General features: G+C 42.6%; 2 protein-coding genes across 3 annotated transcripts in view; one reads left to right on the forward strand and one right to left on the reverse strand.

The window, feature by feature from the left end:
• The window catches only part of plppr2a (phospholipid phosphatase related 2a), a 146,955-nt gene that overhangs the window by 112,085 nt on the left and 17,202 nt on the right, over window positions 1–17,668 (reverse strand). The window lies entirely within an intron of this gene.
• On the forward strand, window positions 1,128–11,663 carry LOC141810035 (uncharacterized). 2 transcript variants are annotated; one of them, XM_074697337.1, is made up of 2 exons: window positions 1,128–1,420; window positions 6,956–11,663. In XM_074697337.1, the coding sequence occupies exon 2, from the start codon at window positions 7,274–7,276 to the stop codon at window positions 9,143–9,145; it is 1,872 nt and encodes a 623-aa protein (XP_074553438.1). In that variant the 5' UTR covers window positions 1,128–1,420; window positions 6,956–7,273; the 3' UTR covers window positions 9,146–11,663. The 2 variants fall into 2 exon arrangements, with proteins under 2 accessions (XP_074553438.1, XP_074553439.1); XM_074697338.1 differs by lacking the exon at window positions 1,128–1,420 and adding an exon at window positions 2,175–2,365.

Here is a 17,668-nt window from a genome sequence, read left to right on the forward strand (position 1 = left end):
TTGTTTGAAGCCAGGAGACCCAAAACAGCTGATCAGTGTGCTCCAAGGGAAAAAAAGAGGTATGTGTGAAAGTATCTAAAATATATTCTCCAAACTGAACAGGCTTTCTGGCAGCTAAGTTAAGCGTTGACACATTTCCAATCAGAGTGTTTACTTACACAGAGAAAAGTGCTCTGCTTGGAGTTTGCTAAAATTAGCTAGAGCTTGTGGTAGAGCTGTTCCCATCTGCAGGGGTTGATAGCCTAATTCCCATCTTGGAAAGACCCTATTAAATCTGTAAGGAGCGATCCAAGAGGCGATGGGTAAGACAAATGTCACCAAAAGTTTTCATGACAGGTTGAGTAGGGGAGACACAAGTCCTCTCTCCTTCAAAGGTGGGTAAAAGTTAATAGTAATCTTCAGACCAACTGCTTTCTAGGGGTGCACCGATCACAATTTTCTGGCCAATCATCTTTAAAAAGCCTGACCTGCTGATACTGATTTTTATTTTCTATTTTTTTTATAACTTAAAGTATATATACCTTCAATGTTCCAATTTTATTCTGTTGGAAATCATTTAACAATACCTAGTGAAACAATAAAATCTTTATGTTCGACTTAAACAACAATACAGCGTCCTGAGTTTTAGGTCTCAGAGTAAAAAGCAACAATAGCTAGCTGTAGGACCTTCCCAGAGGTATATAAGATCAGTTTCATATGGGAGGAAGGGCGGATCACCAATCACTGATCTTTAAGAAGCCTGACCTGCTGATACCGATTTGGGCCGGCCTACTATCATAGGAAACACCATGAGACAGATCACAACTCAGAGCTGTGGGTCTATGAAACATACTTCAAGAATGAGAATCGTCCCCTCTGCTGTATAAAATCAGAATCTATTATTATTTCTGAGCTCACGTGTTGTGTTATATGATTTATCCACTGTTCTGTTGCCTGTAATGTCTGGTAACCTTATTATGGGTATCACAGGCCTGCTATGACTGAGTCTGGCTCTGGCTCTAAGCCCCTCCCCCTGGCGTTGGCTCCTCCCCCTGAATCTCCATTCCTTCAACAGGATTTGAAGGCGAGGAGAGAGGGAGGGGGCAGAGCCGAGAGAAACAAAAAACGTGACTAGGCACCCAAAGCGTCCTGTTATGCAACAACTGACCTACTAACATACATTTAGAGACACAGCGAGAGAAGCACTGAAAGGGAGAGAGAGGGAAGAGGAAATAGAGAAAGATAGAGAGAGGGGGGAATTGGGGCAAACATGACATGTGTAACGCATTGAAAACAAGCGGCACTGTGTTCACACTCGCATATACCTGCTCTAATGGAGGAGCTGGTGTTTGGAAAGTGACGGACGAAGTCTTGGTGGATGAGAGCAGCAGCAGATGCTGTGAGTGGATAGTTAAACCGGGACGTTTTCGGACTAAACAAAGTAAGTTTGTTTTATTATTTCACACTGAATGATGAAATTTCTCTTCTAGATTTCCTGATTTCTCATTGGGTGGTTTAATTTTTCTAGCAATTTGCATTTTTTAACTCCATGCTTGTTTGTTTTTCTTGCTTGTATTATCTCAATGTCAAGGCATGATAAGCACCATATGCAGAAGTGAGGGTCGGTGTGTGAGAAGGGGGTGTGTGAGAGGAGGGGGGTGTGTATAGGCAGAGGTTATGGGACTGATGTAAGACTTTTCTTTTCTTTTTTCTTTTTTTTAATAAATATATGATGCGATACCGGAAACAATGTAGTTGGATTGAATACTGAATGAAAGTCGTACTTGTAATGAGGCAGGGTCCCAACTGCTGTTATGATGCGTAAATGCGCAAGTTTTGGTGCATTCAGTGTTCTGTTTTGTGTCTTTATCCTAGTTTTTCTTGTTGTTTTTTGAAATGAAGCAGAAACGTATTAATGTTATAATTATTATTATTATTTTTATTAATAGTGTTATTATTTGCATCATTATCGTTATTATCAATATTTTTATTAAGGCAGTGAGTGGCCAAGTGTGCGGTTTGTAAGGCAGTTGCAATCTCTAATACTCCTCCTGTTTTGGGTTAGTAGGCTAGTCAGACAACTGGAAAAATCCCATGCAGGCTCTGAGGACACACTTCTCTCCGTCACGTGTAGCAGCTCTTTGTAAAGGTTAAAGCGGCTGTGCAGCCCTCTGGGTTAACCCTTTAGTTGCCGCTCAGTCTGAAGGAGCACAACACAATCCAGAGCACACAGCGACAGACAGACAGACATGATCATCCGTCCCCGGATACATGTGGACATTTCGCTTTTACTTCTTTGGCTTTGTTTACACGCCGGGCAGCTAGACACAGAAAAGGATGAGGAATGGTGAAGTTCACGGGCTTTGCTGAGTGCGCACGCTGCCAGGTGAGCTGTGGATCAGAACATCTGGATCAAATGTGGGTCATGTGTGTGTCAGGGAGGTTTTTGGAGAAGCAAATGTGGGTTTATATTTTTTTAACATGGTTATTGGATATGTATGGATTGTTTGTTGGGATGTGCCTTTTTTGGGTGATTTTTATCGCAAAGTTGGGTTCAAGCAGTCGCCTCGGGTGACTGACGATCCGATTAAATATGCATGAGGATGATTTGTCAGACAGTGCAACAAAGGAGGCATGCGGGGTTACATATTTCTCACATTGTGCTGCTATGTCAGGGACAACATGCGTTACGCCAAGTCTTCGATTCTACTTCAAATAATGATATTTGACCATTTCATGTGACTTTAAGCTGCAATGAACAACTCAAGACTGCGGACCGGAACAAACCCAGCTTGATCTTTATGTCGTAACTTATAGGCAAATATAGTAAAAACATATACAAATGTAGATTATGTAAATTTCCTCGTTGAAAAAATGATTTAGAAAGAGAAACTCAAGCTTGGCCTATTTTTTTCAAACCGGCTTTGTGGTTTTTCACCGCACGTGCGCATGGTTATTATGGTCATTTCCTCTGCGTAAAGACATCACATGCAATAACAGTTCAAAATCAAATCAGCCAAAATCAAAGAAAATTGCTTCATAAAAGCTATCTTTTAGATTTATTTGATTAATTTGGAGTTTTATTTTCATGTATTTGTATCAATGTGCAGTTTTTTGAGGCATGAATGGAATCATTTTTCCAAATCGTAAGCTCTGCATGTGCCATATGTGTTAAAGTACACAGTATAGGAAGCAATGCAGACGTTGTGTAGGTTGCATAATATTTGAATTAAATAATTAAAGTGGATTAAAGAAGGGGCAGATTACGCAACCGACGGAAACCCGTAGTCTGTGGCGATGCTGTGCAGCGCTGTGCTGCGGAGTGGACGCTGCCAATTGGTTGGCAAACACTGGGTCTCTATGCCAGCCATGAATGTAGGTCACATTGGGCCCGTGGGAGGGGGGGGGGGCTGAGCCGCTCAACCACCTCTGACTAAAAAGGCAGAATCAAAACCCCACCAAAATAAATTCCTTCCCATAACAAAGAAAAGGAGACGAGTATGCGGAAATGGGCGATAGCGCGCGAGATGAGAGGTATCATTTAATTGATCATGACACGATAAAAATAGTGTTTTTGAGTATTTTTAAACGTATTACATCATTGAGGTGCACTGCAGAGACAACTGTGGTTCTTGAGGTTAAAAACAGGTCTACTAAAAAAAAAAAAAAAAACTGCAGGAGGGAAGTTCATGGAGCAGTTTCATCCTGTCCCACTTTATGGCCGCTTGACTTTCTCGGGGTTTCCTGGCACATGTAAGATGATAAAAGATGAGGGCTGTGCTTTGTTATTGTGCTGCGGTTTGGAGCCAGCACAGAGGCGAATTACAGCATTTAGTAGGCCACAGGAGTGCATGTGACTGGTGCAACACATGGACTGAGTCACTGCTTTTTTCCTTTTCCAGAGAGGGGTTATATGGCCCTGTGTGTTCTTGGAACAAGCACCGTGCATGAATCGGACTCTGCCTTCCTGGCATGCTGCCCATTCTTAACCAACCCCCCTCTTTTCTCCCTTTTCCTTTTTTGCTTTGAGAGCCCCCAGACTTGAAAACCAAGCAGACCCCACCCATGACCCCCAACTCTTCACCACGTGCCATACATTGCATTCTTCCCAGGGTGAGGGGGGCCAACAGTTTCATCATTCTCCCTTTTTTTCCTACTCTAAAGCAACCCCCCTCTCCCTCCCCTCCCCTCCACCGCCCTCTCCTTTTTATTTTAGACCTGCTCCCATTTCCTGAAACGCTTCGTGGGAACACGTGCACAGGGGTTTGAACTCACTGTTTCCAAAGCTCATTGCCACATTTAGTCTCTTGCAGGGCTGGCCTTGTGGTTGTGTGAGTGAGTGCAACTTGGATTCTATTTCTGTGCTATCATTCCACAAGTGCCACAGAGACCCAGTGATGACACGTGAAGACTGTATGATAAATTGGAAAGAGTAATCTAGGTCAGGGGAACGTGTGGAGAGTAGTGGGTTGTGGTGCACTGTAGGTTAGTTTCCTTCTGCCAGATTTATTTGTATGTTTTGCTGGAAAAGTTCTGACACAGAAAAGCTTCTTTTGACCTGCTGCACACTCATCTGTGCTATTGTGGCTAAAAGTAGAAGGGGAGAAAATAAATCTCTTATGATTTGGACGACGCAAAGGTGAATGTAACGGGTTTTAGAATGAGCTGTGAATGAGAGTTATAACACCTTTGTGTGATTCAGGCATATTCAGATCATATCTGAATATTCAAGAGGGTCAGAAAATGCACAAAATAAAAACAGAGAGCGGTTGCTGTGAGTTATTTATGCACCACAGCTCATACATGTGTACATATGTAGCATACGCACGTGGTGATGTCACTCGTAGCCTCTTTTGTTACAGAACTTTGAATCCAGACACTTGCTGCTGGGTCTTATCAAACCGCTGGTTCAGAGGAAGGGGGAGAAAGTCCAATACGATTGGCTGCCCCCTCTGTTTTCCCCCTTTTTGTTGCTATGGGTGACACATTCCTTCTATTGATGCAATACCAACATTGTCGCAACTGCCTCTGGTATCTCCCCCCTGCCTAGCTACAGTATAATCTCATCACCATCCCTCTCTTTGTTTGAACTCTCTCTTATTGATCTCCATTCATTTTTGCCTCTGTTCCAACTGCTTCCACTTCTGTTTCTATTTACACAGAGCCGTAACTCTCTGATGTTCCTCGTTTTGTTTCTTTTTTCTCCAATCCCCAGTCTCTCTTTGTCTGTTTCTCTGATCTCTCGTTGCTTCACCTCTCCAGCTCAGCTGACCTATATTCGCACCGAGCCGTACAGTGAGGCTTGTGTTTACAGAGCGCGGCCGGTCCCCAGTTTCTGGGTCAGTGGGACATGCTGAGAAAAACTCGCTAGGCTCATTCTTCCTCTCTTGTGCCACCCGGCCACATGTTTGATGCTCACGTGGATGACCTGAAACACTTTAGCAGAGCAGAAAGAGGAAAAACCAGACATAGGCAAATAGATTTGAATGAAATGTAGCTTACATGATTAAGTTTGAATTTAGAGTAAAATTCATATTGATGTGAGGCAACACTCACAGTTACGTAATGGTGTCACATCTAGGGAAAGAGACAGTAAAACAAGTACAACCAGCAAATTACAAGATTAAAGACTCAGATGGTGTTACGGTGCTTTTACAGCTTAACTTGCAGATGCTGTAAAACTTATTTGCTGCAAGTTTGTTGAAAATAAACAGGATCTAATGGGTTCATGGTATCTTGAGTGAAGAAAGAGTCCTCTCTTTGTTGTCCCACTTTATTAGAATTTCGAGTCATGTGAAAACTGCACGTGTGACTATTCTTCTAGGAAGTGATTTGGTGTTATTACCTCTCTATAATACCAGCATTTTCAAAGAGTGTTTTTTCTTTTTTGATTCATTTGCGTCACTCCCAGATAGTTTCTGTGTCACTCTTGTTTTGTCTGGTAACACACCTTAACTCTCTGACACACAGCTGAAATCTTTTATTTGTCTAGTGATTCAACCAAAGGCTGTTTTATTTTGGCCTCTTCTGTCCCACGAGCCCCTGACCTAAATTTATTGATGCTCCACCTTCCGGCCCCCACACCTCTGATGTGCAGCCGCTTCATCCTTGACCTGCACTGGCTGCTGCCTTTGTCTGCCTTATCTGTTCACTATGCATCATTGATTTTGCACTTAGTTGTTTTGGTGAGGAATGCTGCCACATTCCTCAGCGGATGAACACATTGGTGGGGGGTTGCTTTGCTCAGACGGTGTTGTGATGTTTTAAGAAAGGTGGGCTGTCTTTTGTGGAGGAATTTATAAATGGAAGTATTCCAAAATGGATTCAGGGAGCCCCAACCCGACATCTGACTCACTCTTCGCTCTGTCTGGCCCAAATACCCATCAGGCAAACAAGAAAAAAAATAGCTTGTGCTTTAAAAGTCTATTATTTCTGGCTCTCAGCATGTGTTCGACTGATGCAATTCCTGTGCTGATTCAGCAGTCATTTAAGTTGACAGATACCAAACACGCCTGTCCTAATTACCAGCTTTTAATATCAGCTCAGCTCAGATATTTCTTTATTTAAATCATTTATAAACAGCAACAGCTGAATGACAAAATGAGACTGGGTTTTCAGCCTTGCAATGAACCTGATGCCCTCGTTACATCACCAAAGTCAAAATCAACATGTCAGGCTAGGGGTCAGGGGTCACAGGCTGCAGACAGAGCACAACAATAGTGAGGTCAAAGGGTCAGACACTAAGGTCTAGTGGCCATTAACTGGTTGCCAAGGGAGACACCGATAGTAAGAGCCAGACATGCAGACATGAATTAAAAGCAAGAGAATGATGTTTGGGTGTGTCTGGTCACTGTGTGTAAAAAAATGGTTGTGAAAGAAAGTTTAAAATAAATCGTTTTAGGTCTGACGTTAGAATGCACATGGCATGCTATGTGAATTAACATTTTCTTTTTCTCTTTGTCATTTTTCTCTGCAGCTTTTGAGAGAAGACACACAAAGGAAAAGAGCTTCTCCAATAGATTGACATGCTGAGGTAGACGGGCTGCCCTACATCTTACTGGTTGTAAGAGATCAAGGACATCCGTGGACCAGCTTAGGTGTTGAGTGTGCTGTTCTTTGCTAAACCTGGATCAGACAACAACTGAAAAGCAAGACAAAGAGAACTTGTGCTTTTTGAGACTGATCCCATACAATTGAGGTCCGTGAAGGGTCACCACCCGCTCCTTCCCTTGACCTCTGACCTTCTTCCCTCGTTGCTAGGAACACATTTCAAACTGGCTGCCACAAGACAAGAATGGAAAATCTGACATCAGCTCTCAAGACATTAAACAAACCCTCAGGGAACGACCTAAACTGCCTTGAGGCGTACGGTGGTTATGAAGAGTCGCCTGTCCAAGAAAGCCCATCTCGCCTTGGCCGCCTCATAAAACCTAAACCCAACATGAGCTGTAGGAGGAAGCGCGAATTCATCTCTGATGAGAAAAAGGATGCCTCCTATTGGGAGAAACGGCGTAAAAACAACGAAGCAGCCAAGCGCTCCAGAGAGAAGAGACGTCTCAATGATATGGTTTTGGAGAATCGTGTCATTGCATTGAATGATGAGAATGTGAGGCTCAAGACAGAGCTGCTCCAGCTGAAGCTGCGCTTTGGCCTTATAAGCACTGCTTCCTACATTGAAAAGAGTCAACAGATAAGTGGGGGCAACAACAGTGGAAATGGAGGCTCCTCCTCCTCCTCCACCCAGTACTACTCCAGCGGTTACTCTAGTGGTTCTCAGGTGATGATGAACTCTGATTCCTCAGAAACAGAGCAGTCAGGGCATGGTGAAAGCCACAGGCAGCTGGTGAAGTACTCTCCCCGTGGCTCCCTCTCTGACATGTCAGACGGATCCTCCAGGGACAGCCCCGAGCCAATTCCTTTTGAAATAAAACAGGAAGGTGACAGACTGGAGATGGATATTGTCAATGGCACAACGACTCAGATCATGTTCAACATCCACCGTGGTCTTGCCTCTGTGCCCACTCACCACCAGATCCAGCAGCACTCACAGGATCTAGGGGCTGCGTACCATAGCCAGCAACAGCAGCAGCAGCATCACCTTCACCAACAACAACCCAACCAAGAGCCTGTTACCACTATCAACACTGTCAGCCAGCCTGCCCCTCACCCCCCTGCTGCCCAGAGGAGCGTCATCCTGTACGGCTCCAGCAGTGCCTCTTATCCAGTGGACACCCTGACCAGGCCCCAGGATGCCAGTCAGCAAGCATCCCAGAAGCACAGCAGCAGCAACCAGACAAATGCCGGTCAGCTGCCACATCCAGTCACTGATGGCCCCACAGAGGGACTCACTGTGCTGAAAAAGCAGCTTGAGAGGAAATCATTAGATTCATCTGCTTACGAGCACTCAGACAGTCATAATGAGGCCGAAGATGGACAAAGTTACAAAGTTTGCCAACTTCGCCAGCAACACCTGCAGCAGGAGCATCAGTACCAGCAGGAGGGGGATACATCTTCAGGGCTCCTCCACAAACAAACGGAGGGGGTCAACCAATCCAATCTGTACCACCATCTCCAGCAGCCTCATCATTTATACCTCAGTGCCCAAGACGAGGAGCCGCCTGTGCTTACCTATGAGGGTGGGCAAGGAAAGGAGGTGTTCTACCAAGGCCAACCTTGCACCTCCAGCAAAGACACCTCATCCAGTGATGGAGATCCTCGCAGTTCTGACAAAGAGGCCTCCACAGATGATGACGACTCCCCTTCCTCGTCCTGCTCAGATGGGGGCAGCTACAACAACCAGCATCTCTCTGGCCTCCACCAATCAGCCTCACCTTTGCCCTCTTCCCAGGGCTGCTCCCAGGCACAAGGCCGGGATCCTCAGGGGGAGGTGAAGGGCACGGCCTTGCCTCACAAACTCAGACTCAAACACCGGGCCATGAGCTCTGGAAGCAGCAGTGGGCACTCCTCTGGCCAGGAGTCCCCGACAACGCCTCCATCAGCAACACCCCCTCCCCTGCCCCAGCATCCCTACTTGTCGCTCATGCAACAGAACATTAACCGGGAGAGCCAAGTTGGGGTCTGTAAACAGGCAGCTTCAGTGGAGGGGGCCAGGAAGGAAAGCGGGAAAAAAGAGACAAGTGGACGACGAAATAAGAGGCGAGATTAGATGACCTTTAAAAGTCATCACAACTTACTTATAAGACATTTCTCGTCAAAGAACTACCCTGCCGTCATGCCTTTGCCCTATAATTGAACACCTTTCTAAAGCCCTTGGGACAGGAAGCTGGGCTTTTCTATTCCCCTACCCTTCTGAAAATCACCAAAACAAATGGACAACTTGTAGGGCTGTATCATATTTGTATATATTGTACAGATTTATCATTTCTTACATCCTCTCCATACTTACAGAAGCACTTTTGTTTATATTATAAGAGGAGGAATGGAACTGCCTGCTTTTCTACCTTTTTCATTCAACAGCATCCAGCAGAGTCCATCAGCAACCATCAACATTTTGATCACTTACAAACAAGAATGTAGGAAAACTTGTAAGCTTTATGAGTACTATAAATTTGGTACATATCTGACTGTAGACAAACATACATTTGTATGGCTATCTGCCTTAATTAAAGTCAAATGCAAACATTCACTGGGGGTATTCCCTAGACCAAAGAAGCACCAACACTACAAATATTAAGTTCCATACCTCTTCCCAGGCCCTACCTCTACCTACCCATATTTTCCCAATCATCTCCTTTATTACACAAAAAATCGCCATTACCTTTATTTTTTAAGCACTTGTTTTGTATATTACTGTGATATATGAATATATGTATCTACTATAAATATATATTTTACAAAGAAATTTGAATACAAATTCAAGAAAAATAAGACAAACCTACAGCGGCAAAAGAGGGTTTTGAAAGTGACCATCCTATTATGAATCATTTTTACTGTACAGCCACATTTCTGCAGCAGGACCCATTTAAATTGAAATGCCTCACTTTTGATTGTCAAGCTTTAGCATTACTCTTTTGTTAATGCCCTGTTTACACAGATATGGCCGTCCAGTTTGGAGCGCCAACAGCACTGAATGGAGAACATGTTGTTTCCTGAGGCAAGGGCCTCGTTAAAATGTTTGAATTTCTTTACCTTTAACCAGCCTTTAAATATTTGGTGGATTTCACCAGCTGCAGGCTTTAAGCCTTTAGTTTATTTGAGCTTTATCAACCATATCTTGTTGTTCTTGATGTTGTTACCATTCACTGGCCCAATGTATTTATTTCCCTCTACTTTACACGCCCATCACTGTAGAAAAGCCCACGGGAACATAGACAGAGAATGTGTACAGACCTTTTAAGATTCATAACGCAGCCTTTAGTTTTCAAGGCATGGGAGGCTAGGGACAAAACCAGGTTGTCAAATTCATGTTACAGTGCACTGAATTTTGAACAAGTTCGCACTTGCAGCCATTAAAAAAGAGGCTGTCTACTGGATATTTTATGAATTTATATGAGGTTCAATGCTGTGACCAAATAGGACCATAGTGGCCTGTACCCAACTCTATATGAATGAAGTTTTAGGGGGTAAAAATGATCTCTGTGATTAGATTCCTGCATATGAATTCAGAATCCAGAGGTGAGGTACTAGTGGTCAATTCTTGGAAGTGCTTTCATTACTGCTAGATGCCAAGTGATAATGATTGGCCAATTTTAGGCCGGCTTTGGCTGCGTGCAGAAAAACATTTCTTGAGAAAGCCAACTTACTGGCCAAAACACTTTCACAGTATCCATTTGCAATCAAGTGTTTTTATAATCTCTTTAAACACCTTTCTGCTTTTAGAGATTGATTGAACAATCTTGTTCCAGATCTTGGTCAGACTCCAACAAAACAATTATCATTTCCAATGGCCACTTGATTGCTTCAGCTGATTTTCTGTTTGTACAATTGGTCAACTCAGAGGTTCCCCCTAAATAAATAAATAAATAAATAAATAAAATTCCCATCGCCCCATGAGGCCCTTGAATCCTAAGGCCATAAATGGAGCATTCAGATTGTTGTGAAATGAAATCTGGACAGGAGCCAAGTTTCCATGTCAACATCTCCAGACAATAATTTGAGATTAAATCAAAGAAATACAAGTATGTCCCTTGTTTCCCATGTGCCTCTATAATTTAATTTTAGGGGTAAATCATCCCGCTTCATGGTAGTTCTGTGTCTGGGCAGTGATGAACTCTCTGCACTGGATCCTTGTTCAACAAAAGTCTATGTACCATGTTTGGCTTTTGGTGCTTGTGTATAAATGTAAAGCTTCCCCTCCCCTGACGACACTGTAATGTTTATTTCATCGGTTTTTATATCCTCTTTTTTTGTCAAGGTGTTGTACTATTTTCATTTTTACTGTGTCTTTTCTCCTATTGACAGTGATGACATGTATTTGCCTCATTTCTCCTCCCCTCTCCCTACTTTTTCCAGTGTGTATTAATCAGTAATGTTTGTGGTTTTTGCTGATGGTTTTAAGAAAAAGACAAGAGGACAAAAAAAACAGGCAGTTGGAGATGGGTGGTGGTTGGACTGGTTGGTCATTGCCATCACTTCTTTTTTGACATGAATACATATGTAAAGACACTAATGTTCATTGTGAGAGATGGGAGCATTTCAAGACCGAAAAATACAATAAAAAGAATGTTGACCTTATCAACATATCATGAAAAGAACCTGGTTTTTCTTTGTTTTTCTACCAATGTATGCATGGCTCAGTGAAAGTTGGATGTTGAAAAAGTGTACATAGACTCTTACTTACCTTCAATAGCCCTCAGTACAAGATAAACACAGGCTGACATCACAGAAACCAGAATTCTTCTGAGTCTTATAAACTTTGGGATATAGAAACATGCCTTGTTTTCTGCAAAGTATTGAGTAATATGAAATTTAACTCTTCCCAAAAGTCGGAACCTGAAGATTGGAAGCCACGCCTTATTTCCAGTGTGCAGAGATACCTTTGTTTAGAGCTTACCAACATTCCCTACAGCCAACAGCTCTTTTGGCAACCAAGGCTAATCTGCAATGAAAGAAGGTTCGCATTGACACACTTTGCCTGGTGGAGCCAGAAAACTCCCTGGCAAGCTTATCTGATGTAACACTGACCCACTTCTGCTTAAAAAGACACCAGCACAAAAGTAGCATCATAAACATGATTTCACATGAAGCATGACACTCACGTTTGTCAACACACACGTCTAATGCAGTTTTTGTTTTAACCTATTTGATCACACATCCCACATAACCATAAGTCAATCTAAAACAGTCTCTGCTCCAACATGATTTCAAAGCCAAATGGTTGCTTTTGTTGCATCAACTTCAGTTTGCAACAACTTGTGGTCCCCACTGAAATGCAGTGCAGTAAAAACAAGCGTTTCACACGATATCAGAAGAGAGAGGGAGAAAAAAAGAGGGAGGTCAGTGATGTGTGATGATCAGGACAAAGCTGGGGCAGAGACAGTCTGAGCCTCTGACTGCTGCTGCCAGCTCAACTGTCCTGCCAACCTCCTGGCTGTGTCCCACTGCATTCTTTGTCCTGACACAGAAAACACAGCTGTGACATAAACTCTCTGTTATATGGCACCACATTTAGACAAAGAGGTCAGGCTGTATATGACGATCATTCTCACAACTCCTTGAATGGATCATTGTAGATTTTACAACACTTGCACATTTTGATGCACTTTTATTAATATTCGCCTAATATCCTCAAAATGGGTCGACTCTCCAAAATAATGTTTCATATCTTTAACTGTTTTCCCTCCAGTCTTATTATAAACCAAAAAGGGGGTCATGTTTATAACAACATAAAGGGCAGGAGGAGGTGCAATGAAGAGGGGGAGGAAGGAGGAGGGAAGGGAAGTTAACCCAATGCACCAACTTGATCCAGGCCTGCAAACAAAGCACTTCTTTGAGCCTGACACATCAATGCCCTTCACAATGCTGCCAGAGACACCACACACATACCATTGCTGAGCAAACATGTGGTCCTCCATCTCTTTGAGGATATGGATGTAAAGGAGTTGTTTCTTGGATGTCTTGCATTAGCTACCGTACATACTGCAGCACCCATGGGTATCAAGGTGACACTCCCTGCAGGATTTTGCTGCGTCCCCCTTTTCCCTGATTTGAATGACTGCTGCACTTGCATAAACAGGTCAGGAGGAAAGTAGGTCATTGTGCGCGGGAAGACAGAGGAAAAGTAGAAGTAAAGAACGGGGAGAGGGAGCACAGTGGTGGATGGATCGATGAAGGTTACGGCTCCATGAGTGTCACTCGTGTTTGCCTTTGGCAGGAGAGATGCTCCCGGCTCTCAGAAACAGGCCTCTCGTGTTACCTGGCTCCCCTTTTACACCCTGGGGAAAGTTCAGGTTAGTAGAGCATGAAAAGGGGGGGGACCCATGCTGGCAGAGAGTTTGTTCCCAAGATGGCACATCAGAAGCATCTGACACATTTTTAGGGCAGCTTATGATGTTGTGAAAGTTGGGTCAGACTCAGGTTAACATACTTTAATTTTTTAGAGCCAGAGAATTAACTCTAGTATGTATGTCACACCCGTTACGCTGACATGATAATCTGCAAAGGATGCAAATTTGAAGCAAACTCAGGCGGCTAACTTTTAGTTTCAAGACTTATCTCCTCGACCTCCTTTCTGAACTAAAACTGTCATCTTTCCCCTGTAGCCTCTGAGCAAACACACCTGTGCACACAAATGTGCATTGCATGTGCACAGGCGTACATAAAGAGTCCACGTGAACTATGTGTGATGATTCATGCAGTTTCACTTCTCTGCTGTTGACACGACCTACTTGTTTCTGATCACAACCTGAATTTGCCAACTGTGCCTCCAAATCTAGCACAAATGAAACATCATGAAGTACACAAGGCGAATCCTCCATTATTAAAAGAAAGTTTTGCCTTCCTTTTTTGGAAAGTGTTCTGAATCAGTCAAAATGAATTAGCTAATAAAAAATCAGGATCAAAAACTGTGCTTACATAACAGAGGCTGTAGCTTCAGGCTAAGTATGCATCTCATCTTTTGTTATTATGAGATTAGGGGCACAGGGAGTGCTCTATGGCGGAACAATAAAGACATCTGAGAGGAGAAACACAATGTTGGTGAAGACACAAAAGAAATGAAAAATGTGAACGCAGCAACCAGAAATAAGTTTTGAGCTCAAAATACACTGTTCTAGTAAAAAGGAAAGCATCTCTCACTCTAGCAGAGGGCTGCAGTGAGAGATGAGATGGGTGACACATTTTGTCTCCCGTGCAGTTGTTCACCTAGATTCAAACTGGTCTGAAGCGGCTGGCCGACTGAAAAGAGCTGGGGCAGGGAGTGGCCTTGCCCCGATTTAGCTTTGGGCGCACCGTAGCCCTCCCTCCCTGCTCCGTCTCCATCATACTCACTAGGTCATGCAAACACACACACTAACACTCCCTTGGAGGCCCTTGTTAAGGCAGAGCCTCCACTGTGTGTCTACTCCAGAGTGTGAGGTGACATGAAACGTGATGTAAGATTCACAGGCAGGTCACCCGCTAAGTGTTTGTGGTTTCCCTCCCAAGCATTAAAACTATAACTAACCAGTAAACTTTCAAGAGCTTATGTGATTGTGCCTGTGTGTAACATCATGTGATAAGACACAGCAGTCCTGGTTATGACTCACCCAACAATTCTGTTAATCCTCCACCTCTTGTTTACCTGCCACTGTATTCATGCGACCTATATTTTAATGACATCCACTGAACTGGGGTCAGGTGGGTGGAAGGGAGTCATGAAATGCAGCCAGAATCAAACCTCACTACTTACACCTTTGGCGCATGAGGAACCCCCACCACTTCAGATGTTATCCTGCTTAGCAAAGCAGAATTTATGCAACAACAGATCTGCTGATGAGAGGCACACGGCAGCTGACCTGAGCAAGGGCTTCTTCTGAGGTATCAGCCTAAGCCTGAACAGAAAAAGAAACGCTGATCATGTTCAACTGTTTCCTCAAATACATAAAGCTTAAATAGTAAAATCATACACATATTAAACTATATGTAAATGAAAGAATGACAGTACATAATTATTTCAAGCTAGTGACTTCCAAAACAGATGGAAGCTGAGTTTAAATCTGCGAAGAGTGAAACCAGAGTGAATCTGACGAGAAGGCCAAAGAGATGCAGGTGAGAGGCCAAGTGTAGAACAAAGAGTTGGCTGTATCGTTTGGCCTTCCTTCCTGCACGGCCACAAAGCCCAACAGCAGCCAGAGAAAGAAAAACAACCGAAAAAACTGCTCAAGTCCACTGCAACCGCACCCAAAAAACGCCAACAACAACTCCACCCACACCTCTCTGCTTCACTGTGGGTTAACTCACAGAAGTGATGGAAGAGGTGGTGGGTGACACAAATACCACAGATTCAGCTGCTGGTGCATTCAGCGCATATCTGGCAAAACTGCAGCACCATCTCAGCCCTCGCGCTTTTTGAATCTCCAGTGCACTGCACAAACTGAAATCTGAGAAAGTGTTTAAGTCTAATTTTTAGTAGAAATTGCCTCATTAGATCCAAAGTGAGTCAAATTCATCTGACAAGTCCAGAAAATTTTTTATGTTAAGGTATGAACAGACAACAAGGAAAAAATCTGCCAACTGGTTAAAAATAATTACTTGTTTCTTTTTTAAAATTCATACATTATTCTTATTTCAAGAAAATTTGACATGAAAATTGAAGTTTTCTTACTATACTACTTACTTGGCAGATTTTTTTTCATTCTTAACCAACAATCCGAAAGTAATTCTTCTATTCTAATATCTTCAAATACTATTGATACCTGGGCTTTGGGTATCTACTGATACAGACACAGATCTGATACCAGTATTGGAATAATAACCTGCATGCCCTACTGTTGGATAAGACTGGTAATGTTGTGGGTAAAAGGCAAAAAGTGAGTACATATGGTATTACTGAAGTTTATATCTATTTAAACTAAAAAGTATTTAAATATTTACCAGCAGTTTGGTAAAAACAATACTTCAGAACTTACAAAAATTACTTTGATACCCTGTAGACTGATTATGCAGCAAAAAACAAAGAAAGTGCATCAGAGGTAACATTCCTGTACAAAACTGTATTACACAGGTATTTGTGACCACTTACTGTTAACAAAATGACAATTTTGTGATAAAATAGTGCAAACAACCCTGTTTGATTTCATCATAATTTAGCCTTAGTGTAAAGTTCTTCAAATGACAACATGAATTGTTGTACAAAATAAAATCCTGTCTTAACAGTTCAGTAAAATAAAAGTTCACCTATAGTAACAAGTACCTAAAAAATGTCCAAATCAAGTAGCCTTTGAATTCCTGTACCAAATGTTACAGCAGCATACCAGCACCAAGAATTGGCCCTTTCCATCGATACCAATCACTTTTGACAGGGCTGGATCACATCTCTAATTTTTTCCAAGACCTATCAGCCATTGCATCAAAGGTTACTTCATCATTTGTACAAACTAGGTATGCATGTGCCTCGCCAACTAAATGATAAAGGTTGCCTCCCTTGTTGTTTGGCCAGATGTACCAGTCGGATAAACTCATTATTGGTACATATGTAAGCCAGCAATGCCAGCCAATGTTGTGTTGAAGATGTAACACAGTGTTACCTGCATCAGACTGACCCTTTTTTTAAATCTAGGCCTGATTAAGTATGTAAGACAAAACCACTAGAGGTGCACCAGAATTGGCTGACAGTCAGCTTGTTCAGCCAAGACCAGTGTCAGTATAGATTGTGTTGATACGAGATTTTAACATGTTTTCACACTATGTTTTAAGGTAAAAACACTAACACAAGGTGGGAGAATGTGCCATGCTGAGAATGCACATCAGAAAATGCCATGTTTTAGCAGTTATATAAATAGCAGCGATTTTTGTTGGTGAAGAATGTGATAGACCGTTTCAAACAAGATGTGATAAATGAACAGAGCTCAATTTTCACCACTTTCTAAGTGTTTTCTCACCTTCAGACCAATCAACTGATCTACATTGATATTTCCATTAAATCCTAAAAGCTTGTCTCCGTGTGTGTCTATGCAAACAATTACAAACACAGCAGGAAAGACGTGGGAACCTGTTTACTTTTAAAAACATGGTGGCAACTTAATGAGTTACCGGGACTTTCATAGACTGTGGACTTTGTTTAAGGCTCTGCAATACCTTTGAATTGACCGACTAAAACATTGAAGTATGACATTTGAAAGGGTACGTTTAGCCTTATCTCAGTGTAAACAACACATTTGCCCAAAGTCCACCTAACATTACTGAAAGGAATGCATAAAATTCCTGGAACATGATTATGCCATCCGGGGATTGGTTAACAGTTAACAGCAGCTGCTGGTATTGCGAGTGTCAACATCTCTTTACAGATCACAGAAAACAGCGTCATGCTACGTGGTAAATCTGGAGGCAAGGTATGGGATTTTGGTAACTGAGTGTTCTCCACTTCCTTCAATGATTTATTTGTGCATGTGATAGATAGAGTGTTTTGTACAAAGCCACACAACAGCAATTAAACATCATTGAGCAGATGTACAGAGCAAGTGCAGCTAACAATCTAAGGGGTGACACTTTTTCCCCACCAATTCCATTCTCACTCCTTAAATTTCTGTGA

The sequence above is a fragment of the Halichoeres trimaculatus genome, unplaced genomic scaffold, assembly GCF_033239565.1.
Source record: "Halichoeres trimaculatus isolate MK-OKI-2021-1 unplaced genomic scaffold, fHalTri1.1 fHalTri1_scaffold_20, whole genome shotgun sequence".
NCBI lineage: Eukaryota > Metazoa > Chordata > Actinopteri > Labriformes > Labridae > Halichoeres > Halichoeres trimaculatus.